The 18183-nt window shown below is 39.0% G+C and overlaps 1 protein-coding gene and 1 pseudogene across 1 annotated transcript in view; one reads left to right on the top strand and one right to left on the bottom strand.

Moving 5' to 3' along the window:
- Window positions 1-18183, top strand: part of Tshr (thyroid stimulating hormone receptor) — a 154324-nt gene that overhangs the window by 89859 nt on the left and 46282 nt on the right. Inside the window, exons 4-7 of the mRNA XM_003472460.5 lie at window positions 8844-8918; window positions 14169-14243; window positions 15279-15356; window positions 17965-18033. Of these exons, the coding sequence (XP_003472508.1) occupies window positions 8844-8918; window positions 14169-14243; window positions 15279-15356; window positions 17965-18033 (297 nt within the window). The remainder of the gene's footprint in view (window positions 1-8843; window positions 8919-14168; window positions 14244-15278; window positions 15357-17964; window positions 18034-18183) is intronic.
- On the bottom strand, window positions 1724-4580 carry LOC134474252 (CCR4-NOT transcription complex subunit 6-like; annotated as a pseudogene).

Below are 18183 nucleotides of genomic sequence, written 5' to 3'. Positions count from 1 at the left end.
TATGTTTTGAAGTCAAGTAGCATAATACTGCCTGATTTTTATATGCAACCTCACTTTAACAAATGAGACTGTCTAGAGAAAGAGGAAAAACATTTTCTCTGTATTGTGGAATGATGAGTGATCTCATTTTTTTTCTTTATGTAAAAGTTTTAGGCTAAATATCTGTATTTTCAAGGAAGAAAACTTTATTTTTTTGCAAACTAAAACACATGGCTTTTTAAATACATTCACAAGGATGCTTATTAGTGAAATTAAATATCTGCCTATGAATATCAGAAAAGTACAATATTTTAAAACAAAGTCAACAAGCAAGGAGCAGTAAATGGATCTGAGCCTTTTTCAGATGTCAGTCCTGAGGAAGCCGTAATATTCCACATCGAAATAGTTAAAACTATGAAGCAGCTACTGATGCTTGTGGGAGTGTCGTGACATGCGCTTGTCTGATTGACAGTGGCAAACAGTGCAGGTTTTCCTTCCTCAAACAACAGAGTTTTAATAAATTTAAAGAACACTCCAGTTCTTAAATATCAGAAATCATGTTTAATAAGTTTAAAAAAACATCAAAATCTAAAACTGCCCAACTTACTTTTGTATTCACCTAAAATATGCAGCAGCCCAACGACATAAAGCTTATTAACTTATTTTGAGAACTAGAAGGTATACGAGCATATATATTTTACTTTTTTTGCATATATACTGTGTGTCTTTCACTTCTTCCTTTTGGCTTCTTGCTGTCAAAGTTCCAAATGTCGCACATTTTAAGAAGACACTGCCGAGGACAGCAGCACTTTGGATCATCTGAACTGGCAGCTCAGAACTGATAAAACTCCTTTTACAAAGGGAACGGAGGCTGGAGGGTGTGTGAAATTGGGACAGTGGGCTAAAAGGAAAACTTGCACATGTAATTTGCGATACCACGCCCCACGTGTGTGTGTCACCCAATCCCACACCCCTTGCAACAGAGTGCCTCAGTCATGCACCAAACTTAAGCCATTTGCAATGTTTCCCAATTTTTAAATTTTTTCTCTACATTTAACTATTTTAAAAGTTTTTTGTCAATAAATGGGCCCCTCACTGGTTCATATACAATCATAAGTGAAATTTAAATTCCATTTTATACAAACATCTTAAAAATATTGAGCCATTGTGATGATAGCTACGGAGGTGAAATGCACTTGGATGCCTGGTGCTTTGGCGTTTCACTAGCATTGCAGGTCTAGGGCCAGTGGTCTGATCATAGATGCAGAGGATATTGGTACATAGTGTGGCATCTAGAGGGAATCTCTTTCTGAGGGTGGCAGCCACTGTTAATTCCCTATGGGCTTGTTTTGGAAGTCTGTATCATTTCCATTGTTTTGTTGGGTTGGGTTTTATTTTTTTGTTGTTTGTTTTGTTTTGTTTTATTATGCCAAATCTACTGGCAGGAGCAGCTATTTCAAAGACAGCAACATATATTATGGTAGCCATTTGGGATTTACTAGTGGCTTGTTTTGAAGTCCTTTATTGCATTCATTGTTTTGTTTTCATTGTTTCTATTCTATTCTGTTCTGTTTGATTTTTACCATGTCCAAAGTTTTCTGCAGCTATTTTGAAGACATGAAAAGGCATTAGGGTAGCTATTGTTGATTTTGTAATGTTTTTGAAGTCCTGTATCTCTTACACTGGTTTGTTTTGATCATTTTTATTGTTTTATCCTCTTTAAAAAAAAATTTAAAAAAAAAATAATGAGCCATTGAGGACCTAAAGGCCCTAGGAGACCACTTACGTTCATGAATCCTGGAATAGAAAATGCAGTCAATCACACCATTGAAATCAAAGGTGTAATCAGTGTAAGGCATCAAGTTATTTTCATAGGTGCTCTTCAGTTCTGGAAGCCTCATGTGATTCTCCCTCGTGAGCTTCCATTCTTTCCACTGCAGCCGAAGTTCATCAGGCACACTTACTGTACCTTAGTTCCTTGAAGTCTTTATGGTAGCCAGCTACTCTTCCATTGCTTACATATTCCACTTGAACCTGGCAGTAAGTTAAAATCTGCACATAGCAGCAGTGGGATGGAATTAGGATCTGCATTTGGGCTGCCAGGCTTACTTGAGGTTTTTTTCCAGAATGTTTTTAACCTCTGAGACAAACATCATGATCTGGAAAAATTTCACATCAGAATTCTCTGGGCCCCTGTGAACCCATTTGCCTCTAGAAGCAGCTATTTTTTTCTGCAGCATGAAGAAGCTTCACACCTGCTCTAAATGGTTCTTTGTGGGCCTCTAATGCCATAGCAGCAGCATTATCATCATTCTATATGAGTTAGCCATTGCCACTTGGTTCAATTGGAAATATTTCACTTGGAAAGTGAAGTATTGCTCTGTTTCCATTTTCTGAATACTAACAATATCTGCATCATGGTTAATAGTGTTTCCATAATTTCCTTTCTCCGGTATTCGAAGTTTAATGCCTAGGACTGGCAATAGCCATATAACTGCCGGGTAGCCTATTTATCATTTAACACATTGTAACACATAACCATGAATGATGCTGGTAACAGAATTTGGTCTCCTTCTTTTAATGTAATCTATGACCTCAGCAGAAACTTCTCTGGATGAACTGCAAGATTGCCAAGCATGAAATTTCAATAGCTTTTGGGGTCCATCTGGGTCCTCATGTAAATTAAGAATATCCGTAATAAAGCATTGCCTTTCAAACCTACAGTTTGTAGCTGGAAGAGCCAACCAAATTTAGAAGGCAAAGCCTGTAACATACTGTGATTTAACTGAGAAACACTATGCTTCCTAGTTTGGCTGATAAACTTCTGAATTTATTGGATTTCAGATCTAGGTGAACCAGAATGAAGTCTGGCGATATCACGTGAAATGAGAATAAGCTAATTGTCATGCAGGCGCAGCATTGCTGAGTGTATCAGTGACCAAAGTGGCATACGTTAGCTCCACGCCATACATGAGATTTCTAATTCTGCCCAGTGAGATTTTTTCCCCATTGGCTACCTCCTCTGGTGACATGATGGTATAAATTCTGCAAAGATCTGGAAATCACAGTTTTCCTTTGGTATCCCTGTCAGTGTAGACTCCTGGTTTTCCCAAGCCTACCTGGAGGTGGGGAGTGTTCTGCCTCAGCCCACTCAGCACCCCCAGGCTCACAGCCCTGTCTCTACAGCGGGGAGCTCAATTAGTGTGTATTATAATTAGAGTAAGATGAAACAAATAAAATTTTCAAAATTAAGATTGCTTCAATATGCATTAACGTTTAAATTAATACTTGATTTTAAAATATGTATGAAGTTCAAATAATTACAACTATTTCCTTATACCTCCCAGATCAAAAGATAAAGTTGCACATAATAGATGTTCAATAATATTCATTTAGTTTAACCTCTCTGCTCACTAGAACAACCAGACCTCATCAAAATGACCTATCTTCCAGCTTTTTGTATTATAGGCACTTGAAATCAGGCAATTTTAAAAAACTGAAAATAAAATAGAAGCAAGACTTTCAGCTGAGGACACACTGAGATCCAGCTTTATGGCTGATGTCCTCATTCAGATTTTTAAAATTTTAAAACCATTCTCTTAGGGACATGCATTTCTCCAAAGTGCAATTATGCTGGCTGGATAGCTTCTTTTGCTTATGGACATCTCATTATAAATCATTCTCCATGTGCTAGTCTAAAAGCCTTCTTGTTTTCCTTTATCCTGTTAGAGTTCAGAAACAAAGTATCCTAACATAATAAAGTGCTTCAGTCTCTAAGTAATTTGAATAAAAGGAGATTGGAAAGCTTCAGAAGCAGCCTCAGAATTAAACTCTGTCTCTGCCCTTCTCCACTCCTGCTCATCTCTTTTTCTCTCCCAAAGCAAGCATAGAAACCAGAACCCAAGGTGGGTTCTGGAGAAACTAAAACCTCTCTCCCCTCAATGACAGCCACAAAACCTAGAAATATTATTCTAAGCTTGCCTCGCTTTTGTTTGGGGAAAGAAAAAAATCTAGTGTACCATTTCCTTGTTCTATGGAGAGGTCAAGAAGAATCTGAACTGCCAGCTTTTACTGGATTTCTCCTTGTCTATTACCTTTCCCCTAGTGCCCATCCTTCCAATTACACTTGGGACCTGGCTGCCCCATTTGTCCCTGAATTTACACTAGTTTTTCCCTGGGTCTTTCGTTTCTGAAGGCTCCCATACCATGCAAAACCTTGGTTAGATATATTTGCTAGGCTTTTCTCTCGTTAATCTGTTTTTTGGTGTAGGTGTGTTGGCTGTGGCTCTCACAATGGGTAAGAAAAAGTTTCACATCTTTTCTGTGCCTATTGCCCAGTGTGACTTTTTTTTTAAATCGGTACCAGGGATCGAACTCACAACTGCCTCCTTGCAAGGCAGGCGCTTATGCCACTTAGCTAAATCCCCGGCCCCTGGCCCCCAGCCCCCAGCCTCCAGCCCTCAGCCCTGTGTGACTTTGCAGGTGATATGTTACATTGGCTTCTTTATTGCCTTCTGCTCGTTTCTGGGCTTGGAGTGTTTGTCACTGGAGAACTGGTGTGGCTGAGCATCCTTATGTTGAAGGTCATGGTCAAAAGCCATTGTCTGTTGAGTGATGTGACAGTGAGGGCAGGGCAATGAGGTGAATGGGTAGCTGGAAAGCTCCTTCGAGGTAGAATTTAAGCCTTCATTTCCTCTCCTTTTGTTCACCTTTCCCCACCCTGAAACTCTCTTCTCTCTGCTGTTTTCCCACATTGCTTAAAGTTTTAGGTGTGTGGAGACCCAATGCCTGCCACAGTTTCTCTGCTCGGAGCTCTTACTGAGAATTAGCAAACGTTTCTCAGAAACACAGAACAACCAGAACTTAGACATTTGATTACGTAAACCTAGTATCTGCCAAATTATTGGTCTGCTGATTGTGACGACACTTACCCCAGTCATCCGTGGCACACTCTTCATTTACAGGCCCATTGTATTTAAAATCTAATGAAGGAGAGTCAAGCAATAATCTATTGTTCAAATATCTTTTGTTCCCGTGAATGATCTTCTTGAAACACCATTCAAAATGAATAAATAAAAATAAAAGGCTGTTCCTTACAGTAAAACGCCTTAGATTAAGGGCTATTTTTGCCTTTGACTGTATGACAAATCAGCCACTTAATGTTTCTAAATATGTTGTTGTTTGTCTACAAAATGAGCATGATCTTTCCCTGATTTACATAGACAATTCTTTCACTGGCTTATTTGTGGAATTATTCTAAGTGGTAAGAAATACACCTGGTCTCTTTAACTCCTTAATTTCCTAAGGTTGGACTTTTCTAAACAGTAAGCTTAAAGAGCCTCATATTTCTCCAGCACAAATAACCCAACTCTCTAGAAAAGCGTATTTACATAATCTAGCACTGCATATTCTAAAGATATTTAAAAATATGGAATATATATATATATATATATATATATATATACATATTGCTTTGCTTTGTTTTAGTATTAAATTTGGGGATGTTTACATACTTTCTATGTGTGTGTTTCTTCTTTTCAGCAAAATTAAACAGAAAGTAAAAATTGCACATTGAATAAAACCAAACCCATGAACTAAAAACGACCACTAGAAATAGTTTGCTTTGTATTTTAAGAATTTTATTCATGCTTATTGTATTGTTTGGACAGGAAAATTACTGTAAGAGGCAAAAATAAAAACATGGTAAGGCAGTTAATAGGAGAGACAGATATGATCAAAATATATATATATATATATATATATATGTATATATATATATATATATATATAAAAGGCTCCACAAAACATGAAACTAAGGGGAGGTTGGGCCAAGATCAAAGTATGTTATGTGCGTGTATGAACCAGTCAAAATGAAACTCATTACCTCTATAGAAAATATGCACTAATAAAAAAAAGATGTGGAAAAAAAAGACATGTAACATCCTAACGTGAATGCAATTTATTTCTTGCTCATGGAACAGGATTGGGTGGATGAGCAGAGTCCAGGCAGCTATCTTCCATGCAGTCACCTAGGCATGCAAACTTACTCTGGAGGGGTGCACTGAATCACATGCCATATTTCTTTCTGTTTGTGTCCCAGCTCTCTGGAAGCAGAACCGGCCTCCCACATTCTTAGGCCACAGTTGCTTAACTCAAAATTGTGTGTTTCAAGTTCACCCTCCCACACATGCTTGGAACTAATTCACATTAGGACTTTGCTTTCCACCTTCTCTATTTAGAGGTTCTTTCACGTCTGGCTTATAAATTACACAAGCTCCTTTTGCTTCTTAGGTGATCTGTCTCCATTTAGCTAAGCTCCTAGTTAGTCTATGCCCACTCCATTCCAGCTTTGCTTCAGAGAAGGTTTTTTTTTTTTTTAAAGTCACTGGAGAGCCAATGTGGAGCTGACTGGATTGTCTTTTTCCTGAGTGAGCAACATCATCTCCTTGCATGTTACATCTTGTTCACTTATCTTTTTTCCTACTGCTTATGTCTTTTGTCCTGTTACAAAACCCATCTCTTCTTTCGTGTTTCCCCCTCTTTGCTTTCTCTTTATTCCCTTCCAGATCCGCTGTGCTTTGCCAGCCTCCTGTAATCAACTGTTACTAACAATCGTGTTTCCCTTCCCTTCAACTCACTGGTCTTAACGCTGAAACACGTGAGCTGCATTTACTTCACTGTGACAATTTTTGGGGCCACTCATTCAAGTACACTTGTTCAAAACTTATCTTTCTTGAAACAATTTTCCAGCCAGCAAGCCACACTCAGACAGTTTCCAAACTCCCTATCTTACATATATTTGTCTCTGACAGCAGCTCAAACCCTCCTCCTCCAAAGGAAAGCTCTGTCAAGGGGTTTATGGAACCACAAGCATTCTGAAGAGGCAAGTCAGGGTACTCATGAGATTTTGGAATAGGGTGGCCAGTGTCTCCAGTGTATCTTACTACAAACAAAATTTAAAGACTGGTTTTAAGAGGCTCTTTTCACTACAAGGTCTTGGTTAGGTAGGAATTTTAGTACTAAAACAAGAATTATAATATAGTATAGTAAAGTATAATAGTTCAAGATTGGTGGGCACAGCAAGGTGAGAATTTTGAAGCAAACAATTCCAAGAACCTAGAGATGTGAAATGATGCTTTCAATTGAAATGTTGATGGGTCCTTAAGAAGTTCCTATAGTGAGAAATAAAGCGATTTGCCTGGGCACAAATCTCCTGGGATAGTGCAGTTACCTTAATGTAGGCAATGGACCAGTAAGGTTGTTTTGCTATTGACAGTAAGCTCTGTGTGGTGGGAGAAGGAACAGATAGATTCTTTCTCAAAATTAATTCCAGCCTCTCTTTTCCAACATCTGATTCATATTCAATGTCCTTAGTTACAATACTTAAAGCTAGCAAAGGTTAGTTTATTTTTGCAAGATCATTTCCATACCTTCATCTCCAAGGCTCAATCTTTGTTATAGCATTTGTTGTACTTCTAAAAATAACAATAATAAAACATTATTTATAGGAGGATTTCCTCAGTAGGAAGGCTGTATATCAAACTCATTATAGATATTATTTAATCTCCAAAATGGCTCTTTGGAGGAATAGGTCATGTTATTGTGTCTATTTTATATACAAGGAAACTGTATCTCAAAAAGGCCAAGGGCCTCAGGCAGCCAGAATGGCAGAGCCAATATTGTATCTCAAGTCCATCTGACTATTTGACAGCCAACAGGAACAAATTTCAGCTACCAGCTACAACAGAAACAAACCTCCCAACCGTCATGCTAAAGGAAAGAAAGAAAACAGGGAAGATTATGTATTACATGATTCTCTCTACAGGAAATATCCAGAAAAGGCAAATTTATAGAGACAGAAAACAGAGCAGCATTTTATAGATATGAAGGATGGAATGGGGTTAACTGTAAAGGGACACAACCTTACTTTTTTACCAAAAGAAATCTTTTTAAACTGGATTCTGATGATAGTTGCCCCATTTTACAAAGTTACTAAAGATTGTTGAGCTGTATTCCTACAATACATGAACTTTATGGGATGCAATTGTTCTTTGAATAAAACAGTTTACACAAAATTGTGGAAGTCAGATTCAAGTTTTCCAATTGGCACCTTTAATGACTGGAACCAAGCCTTAGGAGCTGTCTCTAAGGAGAAAGAACACAGGTCTCATTGGGTTTTTACACACTTTGTATGTAACAGGTAGGCTTTTAAACTTTTCTGGCCAATCTACATATGGTGATATTTTTAATTTCACTAGTGACAGCCCATTTCTAGCTATTTTTACTAATGCTAATTATGCGCAGACAGAAATCTAAGTATGTAAGTTACAGGCACATATGTGATCACAACATATATGCTGAAGAATCTTTTAACTGTCATTGCAAAGTAAACCCATGTGTGCCCTTCCTGTGAAATAGCTGACAGCAGCACCCTGCCCTCCCCGCTGTGTGGCCATCTACCATATATTCGACCTTCCACTCAGGGCTCGTTACTTTGGGCAGGATGCTGGCTGTTGTTGATGCTAAAGATATATGTCCTCAGCTCTTAAGCTATTGGAGGGTTTTTTCTTTTCTATAAAATATAAAAGGGAAAAATCCCCTCTGGAACTACTCTATTTTGAAAAAGTACGTCTATAAATTCAAACACACAGAGGGTAGGGAAGCGGGACCATAGCCAGGGTGTCCCTGTGCAGAGCTGGAGTGGTCTGTGGCTGGCAGGACTGATTCCTGAGAGCCACCATCACTGCAGTGCCACGAGTGCCCTTTCTTTCTCACAAATATTTGTTAAACCTGACTTACATTGTATGCTTTGGTAAACAGAAATGGGTATATTATAATGACTACATTCCTTGTAACTTTTACAGAGAAATTCGGAATACCAGAAGCTTAACTTACATAGAACATGATGCCCTAAAAGAGCTCCCCCTCCTAAAGTTCCTGTAAGTATCAACTCCTTTTTCATCCCATGTTTTAGTTTTTAATTTATTTCTTTTTTAATAATTTTAATTCTGTCATCTTCCAAGACCTCTTCAGGACAATGTGGTCTAGTGTCATTTTAATGACGTATGGCTTGGATCAAATCACTTCTTGTGATTCTGTTCCCACCCTTCCCATCGGGCAAGGTATTAGGTGAATGGTTCACATTTTCAAAACCTGACTAAACATCTGCTCCAACAAGACATGAAGGAGAAAATGTCATCAGAGAACAAAATAGTCTTGAGATCCAAGTGGTCAACGTTTATCTAGAAATGGTACTGTAACATGAGAGCAGCTGTTACACAGAAAAGAAAAGTCACAGATGATAAAATTTAATCTCTTGCAGGTACAGAACAAAAATTAAAGGGACAACACTTACTGGTTTGTTTTGACAATTCCTTATGAGCTAACTATAGATTCGCAAGAGCGGAAATCACATTTTTGTTTTCTCTGGCATCTTTACTGACCAGCATAGAGTTAAAATCCAAAAAAAGTCAGTGGAAATATGTATATAGTCACAAGCCTATTAGACACCAGCTGGAAGCATCCTCTTTCCTGTTTATCTGCATTATAAAATTAGAAAACAAACAAACACAAAACATGAAGAAAATAAAAATACACCTTGTAGGGACTGATTCCTAAACAACAATCACTATTAACTTGCAGTTTGTTTCTATTCAGAACTTAAATAAAAGTATACTGTTGTACTCTAAGAAAATAGCTTCGTTATATGTATAGTATACCAAACCTGCAACATGGCTTACTAAATGTGTTTTTTTATCCTTTTTCCCTAACTGATATGTTAAATGACCTAATTGATATGTTGAGCAATACTCTCCTCTGTAAAGAATTGCAAGAATCTCACCTAATTGATATGTTAACCATTGTTGCCCTCTACAAACTATAGAAGTTGTACTAAAACAAGCTAACAAGGGTTGTTAATCACTGTTAGGCACCTCTATTCTCAGCTAAAGAGCTAAAGAAAACTAGGATGGCCCACTAATTTACACTTGTTTGAAGTAACTTGCTTGTGTGCAGAGAGATTTGGGTATGAGTTTAACCCTTTACCTGACCTTGACACATAACCGCTGTTTTCTGTCTGTATGGCACCTTATTGCCTCCCTCTCCCCTTACCTATCTATCTAGGCCATAAAGAATTTGGGTTTCTGGTGACCTCTTCCCGACCTGGTGATGATCTGTCATAAAATGAACCTGCCCCAATTTTAAGAACTGTTTAGCTCCAAAGAAATTACCGGGAAATACTATGGCCCAAACCCCAATCGGTGCTTTCCTTTTGTTCTGTATGCATCAAATGAATTAGATATCAGATCTTTGTAAAACTTAAGTTTCAGCTTCTTTTAACTCTTGACCCCTTCGCACCCACTAGTGAAAATGAGCTGTCCTGGGTTAATTAACTGTCCACTTTCTTCTCCAAATATTGCTGCAGATGTGCCACTCTGAGATAATGTCAGTCTGTAGGATGGGAGTAATTTGAGAAACACCAGGAACTCCCGAGATTGTCAGAGCTAAGTGGACAGCAATACAGTTTCCAGACTCAGGTCAACAAGTTTGAGGTTCTGCAGGTTTCTTTGTTTCTCCCCCACTTTTCCTCCAGCTTCTTTTTAAAGTCCTCCCTTCAGTCTCTGGGACACAGTCTCCAAACTGGCTCCCAGAGACTCGTCGCCAGGCCTGGAAATAAAGCCTTTGCTACCTAAATTTTCGGTCTCTTGCTTCCTTGGATTTTATACCGGGGCCCGAGTTATGACATATACATCCATGAACGTTTTATGACTTAAGTCTGTAAGGCTGAATAGAATTTTCTAAGGAAAAGAAGGGGGAAGGTGAAGAGAAATGCAAATAGAAGGAACAACATGACAAACACCTGGCGGCAACAAGCAATCTGGCTCATTTGGAGAAAGATAAACAGTGCCTTGTGGGACGCAGGAGTGTGAGACACAGGAGAAGGGAAGAGAATATCTGGGAGGCCACTAAATTATGGGATAAGGAAGTCAGTCTTACAAACCTTGAGTTCCAAAATCAATCAGTAATCAATAAGGTATGTGGAAGAAATATAAAAAGAAGACTCCTTCAGGGTTTTGAAAAGTAAAGGTTATAGTGCAAATTTCTTTAAGATAGCATTCCTAACCCTTTATTTCATGTCCCCCACTTGACCCTGGCCTTTTCCCTGCTCTTTCTGCTCCTCTTACATGAACCTCTATTACAGCTGAATTAGTGCATTTAGTGCACATCCATATATCCTGCAGAATACCCTTCCTCTCCTTTGTTACCCGCATTATCCCACTGGCTCATTTTGAGTCCTGTGGCTCCTGCTGCCCATTCAGATCCTGTGCCTTCCTCTCTATAGGAGTTATGTCTGAAATTGTACATCCCAGGCCAAGCCTCTCAAAACACATTTTGCTTCCACTAGCTATATTCTAGTATCTCCAACAAATTTCAAACCAATTAAATCTGAAAGGCATCAGGAGCCTGAGGGCTTTTGTGTTCATGCTGTTTTTTTCATGTCATTTAATCTTGACATTTTTTCCTATATGACACAAACTTTGGAACCTTGCCTTCTTTTTCTGGATTTTTTAAGTGGTACTGCTGCAGTGGTACTCTCTGGTCATTGCTTTAGGAAAGTCATAGCTAAACAATAACACCAAAAAATGTGTAAAAGAGGATGGTTGACTTGGAGTTGGGTAATCATGTTTTCCTCTTCCAGCCTGCTTTTATCCATTTCCCCTAGGCACAAAAGAAATGTAAATTTCTATTTCTAAGAATACCACTGTGTTCAAACAATCCCCAGAACAATCTCTCCAAGCAAAGCAGACACACTGACACTGATGTTCTGGATTAAATGATTGTGCCTCAAGGGAATATCATTTAATCAATGTTATGGTTTGTATCTAGATGTCCCCCAGAGCCTCGTGCAGTTATAGATGGGACTTTTTCAAAGGTGGCTGGATATAGAGTGTGTGAGACTGAAAATGATTCATGGTGCAATATTAGGATGAGAGGCACTAGGATTAAGGGTGTGAGTGCTAACTGCCTTCAGTAGCCTTAATAAAATATTAAGAATAGAAATAGCTGTGGTTGCCCCTTACTGTTTTGCTACTTTTGGCATGCCATGAACTGTTTCTCCTCTGTGATGTTACCCTGTCTTGGAACCAGGTGATTATGGACTAAAATTTCTACAAACTGCATACTAAATAAACCTTTTCTCATTTAACTTTGAGAATCAGGTATCTTGTCTCAACAGCCAAGAAGTAAGTAAGAGAATTTGGTACTAGAGAAATGGAGTCATTGCTGTAACTCTACTTCACTATGTGGTTTAAAAGACTTTGGAGTTGGCTTGTGGGAAGGGGAAGAGTTAGAAAAAGTCTGAGGATGCCAGCTGAAAAGGCAGAGCTGGAACACCTTAGGTTTACATGAAGGAAGATTCTGGTCAAAGCTCAGAAGACCAGAAGGCTGACAGAAATGCTGTCAGTAAAGAACAGGCTCGAGAGGTTTCTGCTGGGAAGATGGACTACATTGGTTGTTGGACCTAAGATCGTGTGTGTTATGGCTTAGCAGAAATTTTGTTTGCATTTTGCTCCATTCCAGAGACTTTGCCTGAGACTGAGATTAAGGATGGCGGACTAATTAATATTGCAGAAGAAATTTCAAGGCAGTCTAGTTTGAGGGAGTGGCATGGCTACTGTTGGGGCTTTTAAAGTAGCTTTATGTTAAGAATCAAGAGCAAAAATCCCAACAGAACGATTCAAAATGTTGTTGAGTTTGGCCAGGAAGGACACTGCAGTAAAGCTGCAGCCTGCAAGAATGGAATAGAAGAGAAATTGGTCACTGAAAAACTAGGAAGAAAAAGCCAAGTACTTCAGAAGACAACAGAAAAAAATGACCTGAGAACAACACAAGAACCAGCAGGAGTCTAGCCTTTGCAGCTGCAGGGGTGCAAAAGTGAAAGACTGCTTTAAGAAAAGAGCCCCCAGTATCATGTTTCACAGTTGTGGCAATCTAGAAAAGTTGCTTCTCAGGATTGATGGCTAAGGGAAGAGAAACCTGGCCATTGCTCCTATTAACAGTAGACCTTGGTATCACCCATGTGATGCTGGTTTTAGGTGCATGCAGAATGCAACAGTTGTAGGGTCAAGAAGGCCTCCACCCAGATTTCAGAAGAACACCTAGAAGACTAGGCAGTGTGCCCCAGAGAGGGCAGTGTGTGAGTGTGAGGCCAAAGGTACAGTGGAGACCTAGAGGTTTAGAGAAGCCAGGAATGTGGATCATCTGAGAAAAACTGCAAGGAGGAAGCAGAGTTGGCCCAAGAAAGAAGCCATGGGAGCTACAGCCACTGGAAGAGCCATGTGGGAAGGGTCACTTTAGAGTATATGAGCCTTTTGGAGTTCATGTCTTGCCTCAGATTTTAACCTTGCTTTGGCCCCATTCCTTACTATCTTCCTATTTGTACCTTTTGCAATGGTAAAGTATGTGCCATTGAATGTTGGAAGTTTTAACTTTCTTTCCATTTGCACTTGGGCTTGCAGCTAAGAGTGCTTTAAATTGCAGAGGAGACTTTGGCTTGGACTTTTCAGCAATGCTGAAACTGTTAGGACTTTGGCAACTCTCAGAGATGGCCTAAATGTTTGCATAAAGGGATGTACATGAGTCTTTGAGTGCCAGGAGCAGAATGTAGTGGTTTGTGTCTAGATGTCCCTGAAAAATACCAGGCAGTCATAGGTGGGACTTTCACAGAAATGGCTGGATCTAGAGTGTGTGATACTGGAGTTAATTAATGGTGCAATGCTAGGACCGAGGGCATTAGCATTAAGGGTGTGAGTGCTACCCAACCTAAATAAGTGTTGGAAAAATCTGTGGTTGTCCCTTGTACCTACTGTGAACTGTTTCTCCTCTACAATACCACCCTTCCTTGGACCCAGCTGATTAGGAACTGAAACCTCTACAAACTGTAAGCTAGATGAACCTTTCCTCCCTTAACTTGGAGCATCTGAAATTTGTTTCAGCAATAAGAAAAGTAACTAAGACAACTGGGATAGAATTTACTTATGGTTACTCAGATGTTCTGTAAAGTTAGGAGCTGACTCCAGATCGACTTCAGGATTCATGCTTTTGACTATCACATTACACTATTCTGTTTGCTGTGTATTAATTTTCTTACCTAAAACTGACCCTATTTATTCCCTTTTCCTATAATTTAGGGGCATTTTCAACACTGGACTTACAATATTTCCTGATCTGACCAAAGTTTATTCCACTGACGTATTCTTCATACTGTAAGTATACATATCATGCAATGTTTGACACTTTTATTTGTTAGTGACAAGAACTAGAGTGCAACCACAGGGTTTGGCCAACTGAAGCAATTGTTTCAAGGAGGACACAGTAATCAGCTGTGGCAACCCTGATGGATGGAGCAAGACTGGACGGGGAAATGGCCATGGGATTTAATAATGTGGGTCACTGGTGATTCCGACAGGAATAATTCTAGTGAGTGGTAGATGGGGAAGTCAGACTGACTTTTTGTGAAAGCTCAAAAGAGAACCAAAGAGGAAGAATTCAAAAATTGATTGTAATAAAATTTTGAGAAGTTTTATTATTAAAAGGGAGAAGAAATACCCCAATGGTTAGAGGATTGGGATACAAGATCTTGTTTGTTTTATTTTTAAATGGGAGAAACTATTGATTGTTGATAGGAAAAACTGAATACAGGGAAATTAATGATAATTATGTTACCTTATTTTTCCTGGTGGCTTAAATAACTTTCAAATTCTTTGTCATGAATCATATTTGTCCTACTTAACCACCTTACAAAGCATAGAAGGAAGTTATTGTTTTCCTTTTTGACATATGAAACTGAATAATAGGAAATCTAAGTGATTTTGTTTGAGGAGGATGTCAGGGAACAGTCAGGAATCATTCCCAAACTACTTCTTGTGACTTTCAATTAGTGGTCTTATGTTTTCTTTCCTAAAACCTATGACACAAATGAATTGTCTTATCTAACTAGACAGAACGAAAGGGACACATACAGAGAGAATTACAGAGGGAAAGTTTATGCTATAGAGTTAGAAAAATGTGGAGTGATAAGCTTCAAGCTCTTGCTTGTTGACTGTTCACTTGGAGCTCTGAATTCCTGCCCATCTAGGACAGCTCTCACCACTTCACCTGACCTCCAAGTCATCAGTGGCTAGAAAAGGTCAATAAAACAAGATTTGCTGTATTAAGCTGACTTAATATCTGTGTGCAACAAAAGGCTATTTCCAGGAAGATTTCTTCATCAAATATTTTTGTCCCTTTTTCTGTTGCAGTGAAATTGCAGACAACCCTTACATGACTTCAGTCCCTGTAAATGCATTTCAGGGGCTGTGCAACGAAACTTTGACAGTGTGAGTATTGGTGGTTTCACTCCTGCCAATAACTGAATTGTTTTGGGAGGAGGATTTTCATAGGAATGGTATTAACTTACTCTTTAGTATGGAAAGGATTTCATGAAATACGGAAGTATATTGCCATTAGTACTCTGTGGTCACAAACAGGTTTAGGTAACAAGACAAGTATGTTCCTGTATGGCAGTGGTTGGCACATTTATTTTTATGGTGAAGGCTTAATAAATGACCTCTGGACCAAGTGCTAAGCTCTGTCTTTGTAAGGCAAAAACAACCATACACTTACATAAACATGTCAACAAGCCAATAAAATTTAGTAGGCAGTGAACGAGCCACAAAGTAGAGTTGGGGCCATGTGTGCAGATCCCGTCTCTATTTTCAGTACTGCTGCTCATGTTCAGGACCACAAGGTTTTTTGCATGGATCACCAAGCTCCCTGTGTCTGGTTATACTACACAGTCTGAGGTTCTTTATTACATGCAAGCATAGTCTGATAACTCCCTAGAAAAACTGACCCAAGCCTCCACACAACTTTTCCAGGGGTAATTTTCCAAGCCATTCCAAATCTATCTGGGTCCTATGAATTATCTCAACTGTTGGGAGTTGGAGAATTTCAGCTGATCCATCTTACAACACAGGGAGAGTTCTCTTGAGAAGACAAGAGATTCCCAGCCACGTTTTTTTTTGTTTTGTTTTGGTTTGGTTTTTTTACGGCACAGAAACGCCCTGGGCTCTTAGCTTGCTCAGACTCAAACCTCAGGGTCACTTAGCTGCTCTGGAATGCTTTCCATTGTGGCATTTAATCTTAATCATAAGCAAACTGCTGCACTCTCGGCTTCTTTTATAGAACATTGCTGTCCCCTTTCACACATTTTCTGAGGCCATTTGTCCATGAAGTTTATCTCAGAAATGTAACTCAAAAAGAAAGAGCATTTTTAATGTCCACAATGCTCAACAAAGTTTGAGGAAATAAAAATGCATGATTTTCACATCTTTATAAAACAACTCTGCCTGAGAAAAAAGTAAGCTTATCTATTAGCACGTGATCAGTGTGAATCCCTGGAGCTTGTGTTGAAATCCTTAGCCAGGACACTTCAGCAGTGGAATTAAACTCACTACACAATTACATAAAACAAAGAAAAACAAACACAAAACTACAACAAAACTACAAGATTATTCCTCAGCTCGCCACAGGTATACAGTATAAATCCAAGTCTTAAGATCACCTCATAGCTCTCATTGTGTTATATATATGAGGATCCGGTCTTCCCAGCAACCCTCTGATTAGCTGGTATGGTATTTCAGAAATAAAGAAGCTGATGATTAAAGAAGTTGATAACTTCTCAGGATCAGCTAGATATTAAATTGCATAGCCAGGTCTAGTTTCAAATTTGAAATCACCTATATGCTTTTTTTCCTCTCTCTTTCTCTTTTATTGTGGTACTGGGGATTAAACTCAGGTCCTTTGCTCTGAACTATATTTTTTAAGTATAGTCTCACACAGTCACTAAGTTGCTCAGGCTAGGATATTGAACCTGACATCTTGCTGCCTCAGCCTCCTAGTGCTGGAATTACATGCAATACCTCACCCAGCTTCCTGCAATGTGTTACCAGAATTGTAGATTACAGTCATTTTCATGATTTCCCTACAGCTGTCACTAGGCATTCTCACTGACTGTGGCAGACTGTGGTCATGGCTGTCTTTTACCTTCAGGCCTACAACCACAAGTAACCCTCCCGTACCCCTGTGTGTCTCTGGGTTCCTAATGCTGGAGCTCCTTCTGGTGCAGAAAAGGTTTGTGCTTTGGATAAGTGAGGAGAATTGAGATGAGGAATGCTGAGTCCTGATAGTTCTAGACCAGTGTTTCATGGGCAAGTTACCTTGAAAGATGGTAACTGTCAGACTGATTCTCTGGAATCAATGTATGACTTAATTAGTTGCAGAAACAAGTTAGAATATTAAAATTTCCACAGAAGGGCAGGATCAATCTACTTTTTAAAATGCTGTTCCATTTAAGATACCCACAAGCCTTAAGTATTTAATCTGAATCAACTCAGAGGATAAAACACAAAAGAGAAAAACGTTTTAAATAGAAAATGTATGCACCCAGATGAATGTCTTTTACTGTGTCCATCTTAAGAAACTGCAGTTACACCTTCATTAGTAACAATGGGTTAACTATTACCCTAGACTCCTGTTTTTAGGATATATGTGGTCATTTTTTACAAGCATCGAATCCTAGAGAACGGGTATTTAAACTGGAAACTACTATCCTATGTCCAAAATATATTGTAAAGTTTTCTTGTGGTGTGCAAGTGTGTGACCTGTGAAACTTTATGCACATTTCTGACACTGAAGAAATGATGCCTGACCATTCAAAATAAGGCTCACGGGACTGGGGGTTTAGCTCAGCGGCATAAGCGCCTGCCTTGAAAGCAGGCAGTCGTGCGTTCGATCCCCAGTCCCGATAAAAAGGAAAAGAACAAAAAAACAAACAAACAAAAAAATAAGGCTCACATCATCTTCTATAAAACACTGATTTCTCTCTCTCTCTCTCTCTCTCTCTCTCTCTCTCTCTCTATCTATCTTTCTCTGTTTCGGTTGTAGGAAACTATATAACAACGGCTTTACTTCAATCCAAGGACATGCTTTCAATGGAACAAACCTGGATGCTGTGTAAGTCAGGGGTAGCAATAGAGACCATCACCCTCCCTTCACATTTCCTGAAGAGTTAGAGTATTGTGCTCTCAACTGTCTTGCTGGGATTGAGGTGGGGCCTCATTAGGGTTGATTTCAGTTATTTTTTAAATATATCATTATAGGGCC

Source organism: Cavia porcellus, unplaced genomic scaffold (genome assembly GCF_034190915.1).
Source record: "Cavia porcellus strain 051 isolate PalLab524CR breed Dunkin Hartley unplaced genomic scaffold, mCavPor4.1 scaffold_31, whole genome shotgun sequence".
In the NCBI taxonomy this organism is placed as follows: domain Eukaryota; kingdom Metazoa; phylum Chordata; class Mammalia; order Rodentia; family Caviidae; genus Cavia; species Cavia porcellus.
This window is presented reverse-complemented; position numbering and strand designations above follow the sequence as displayed.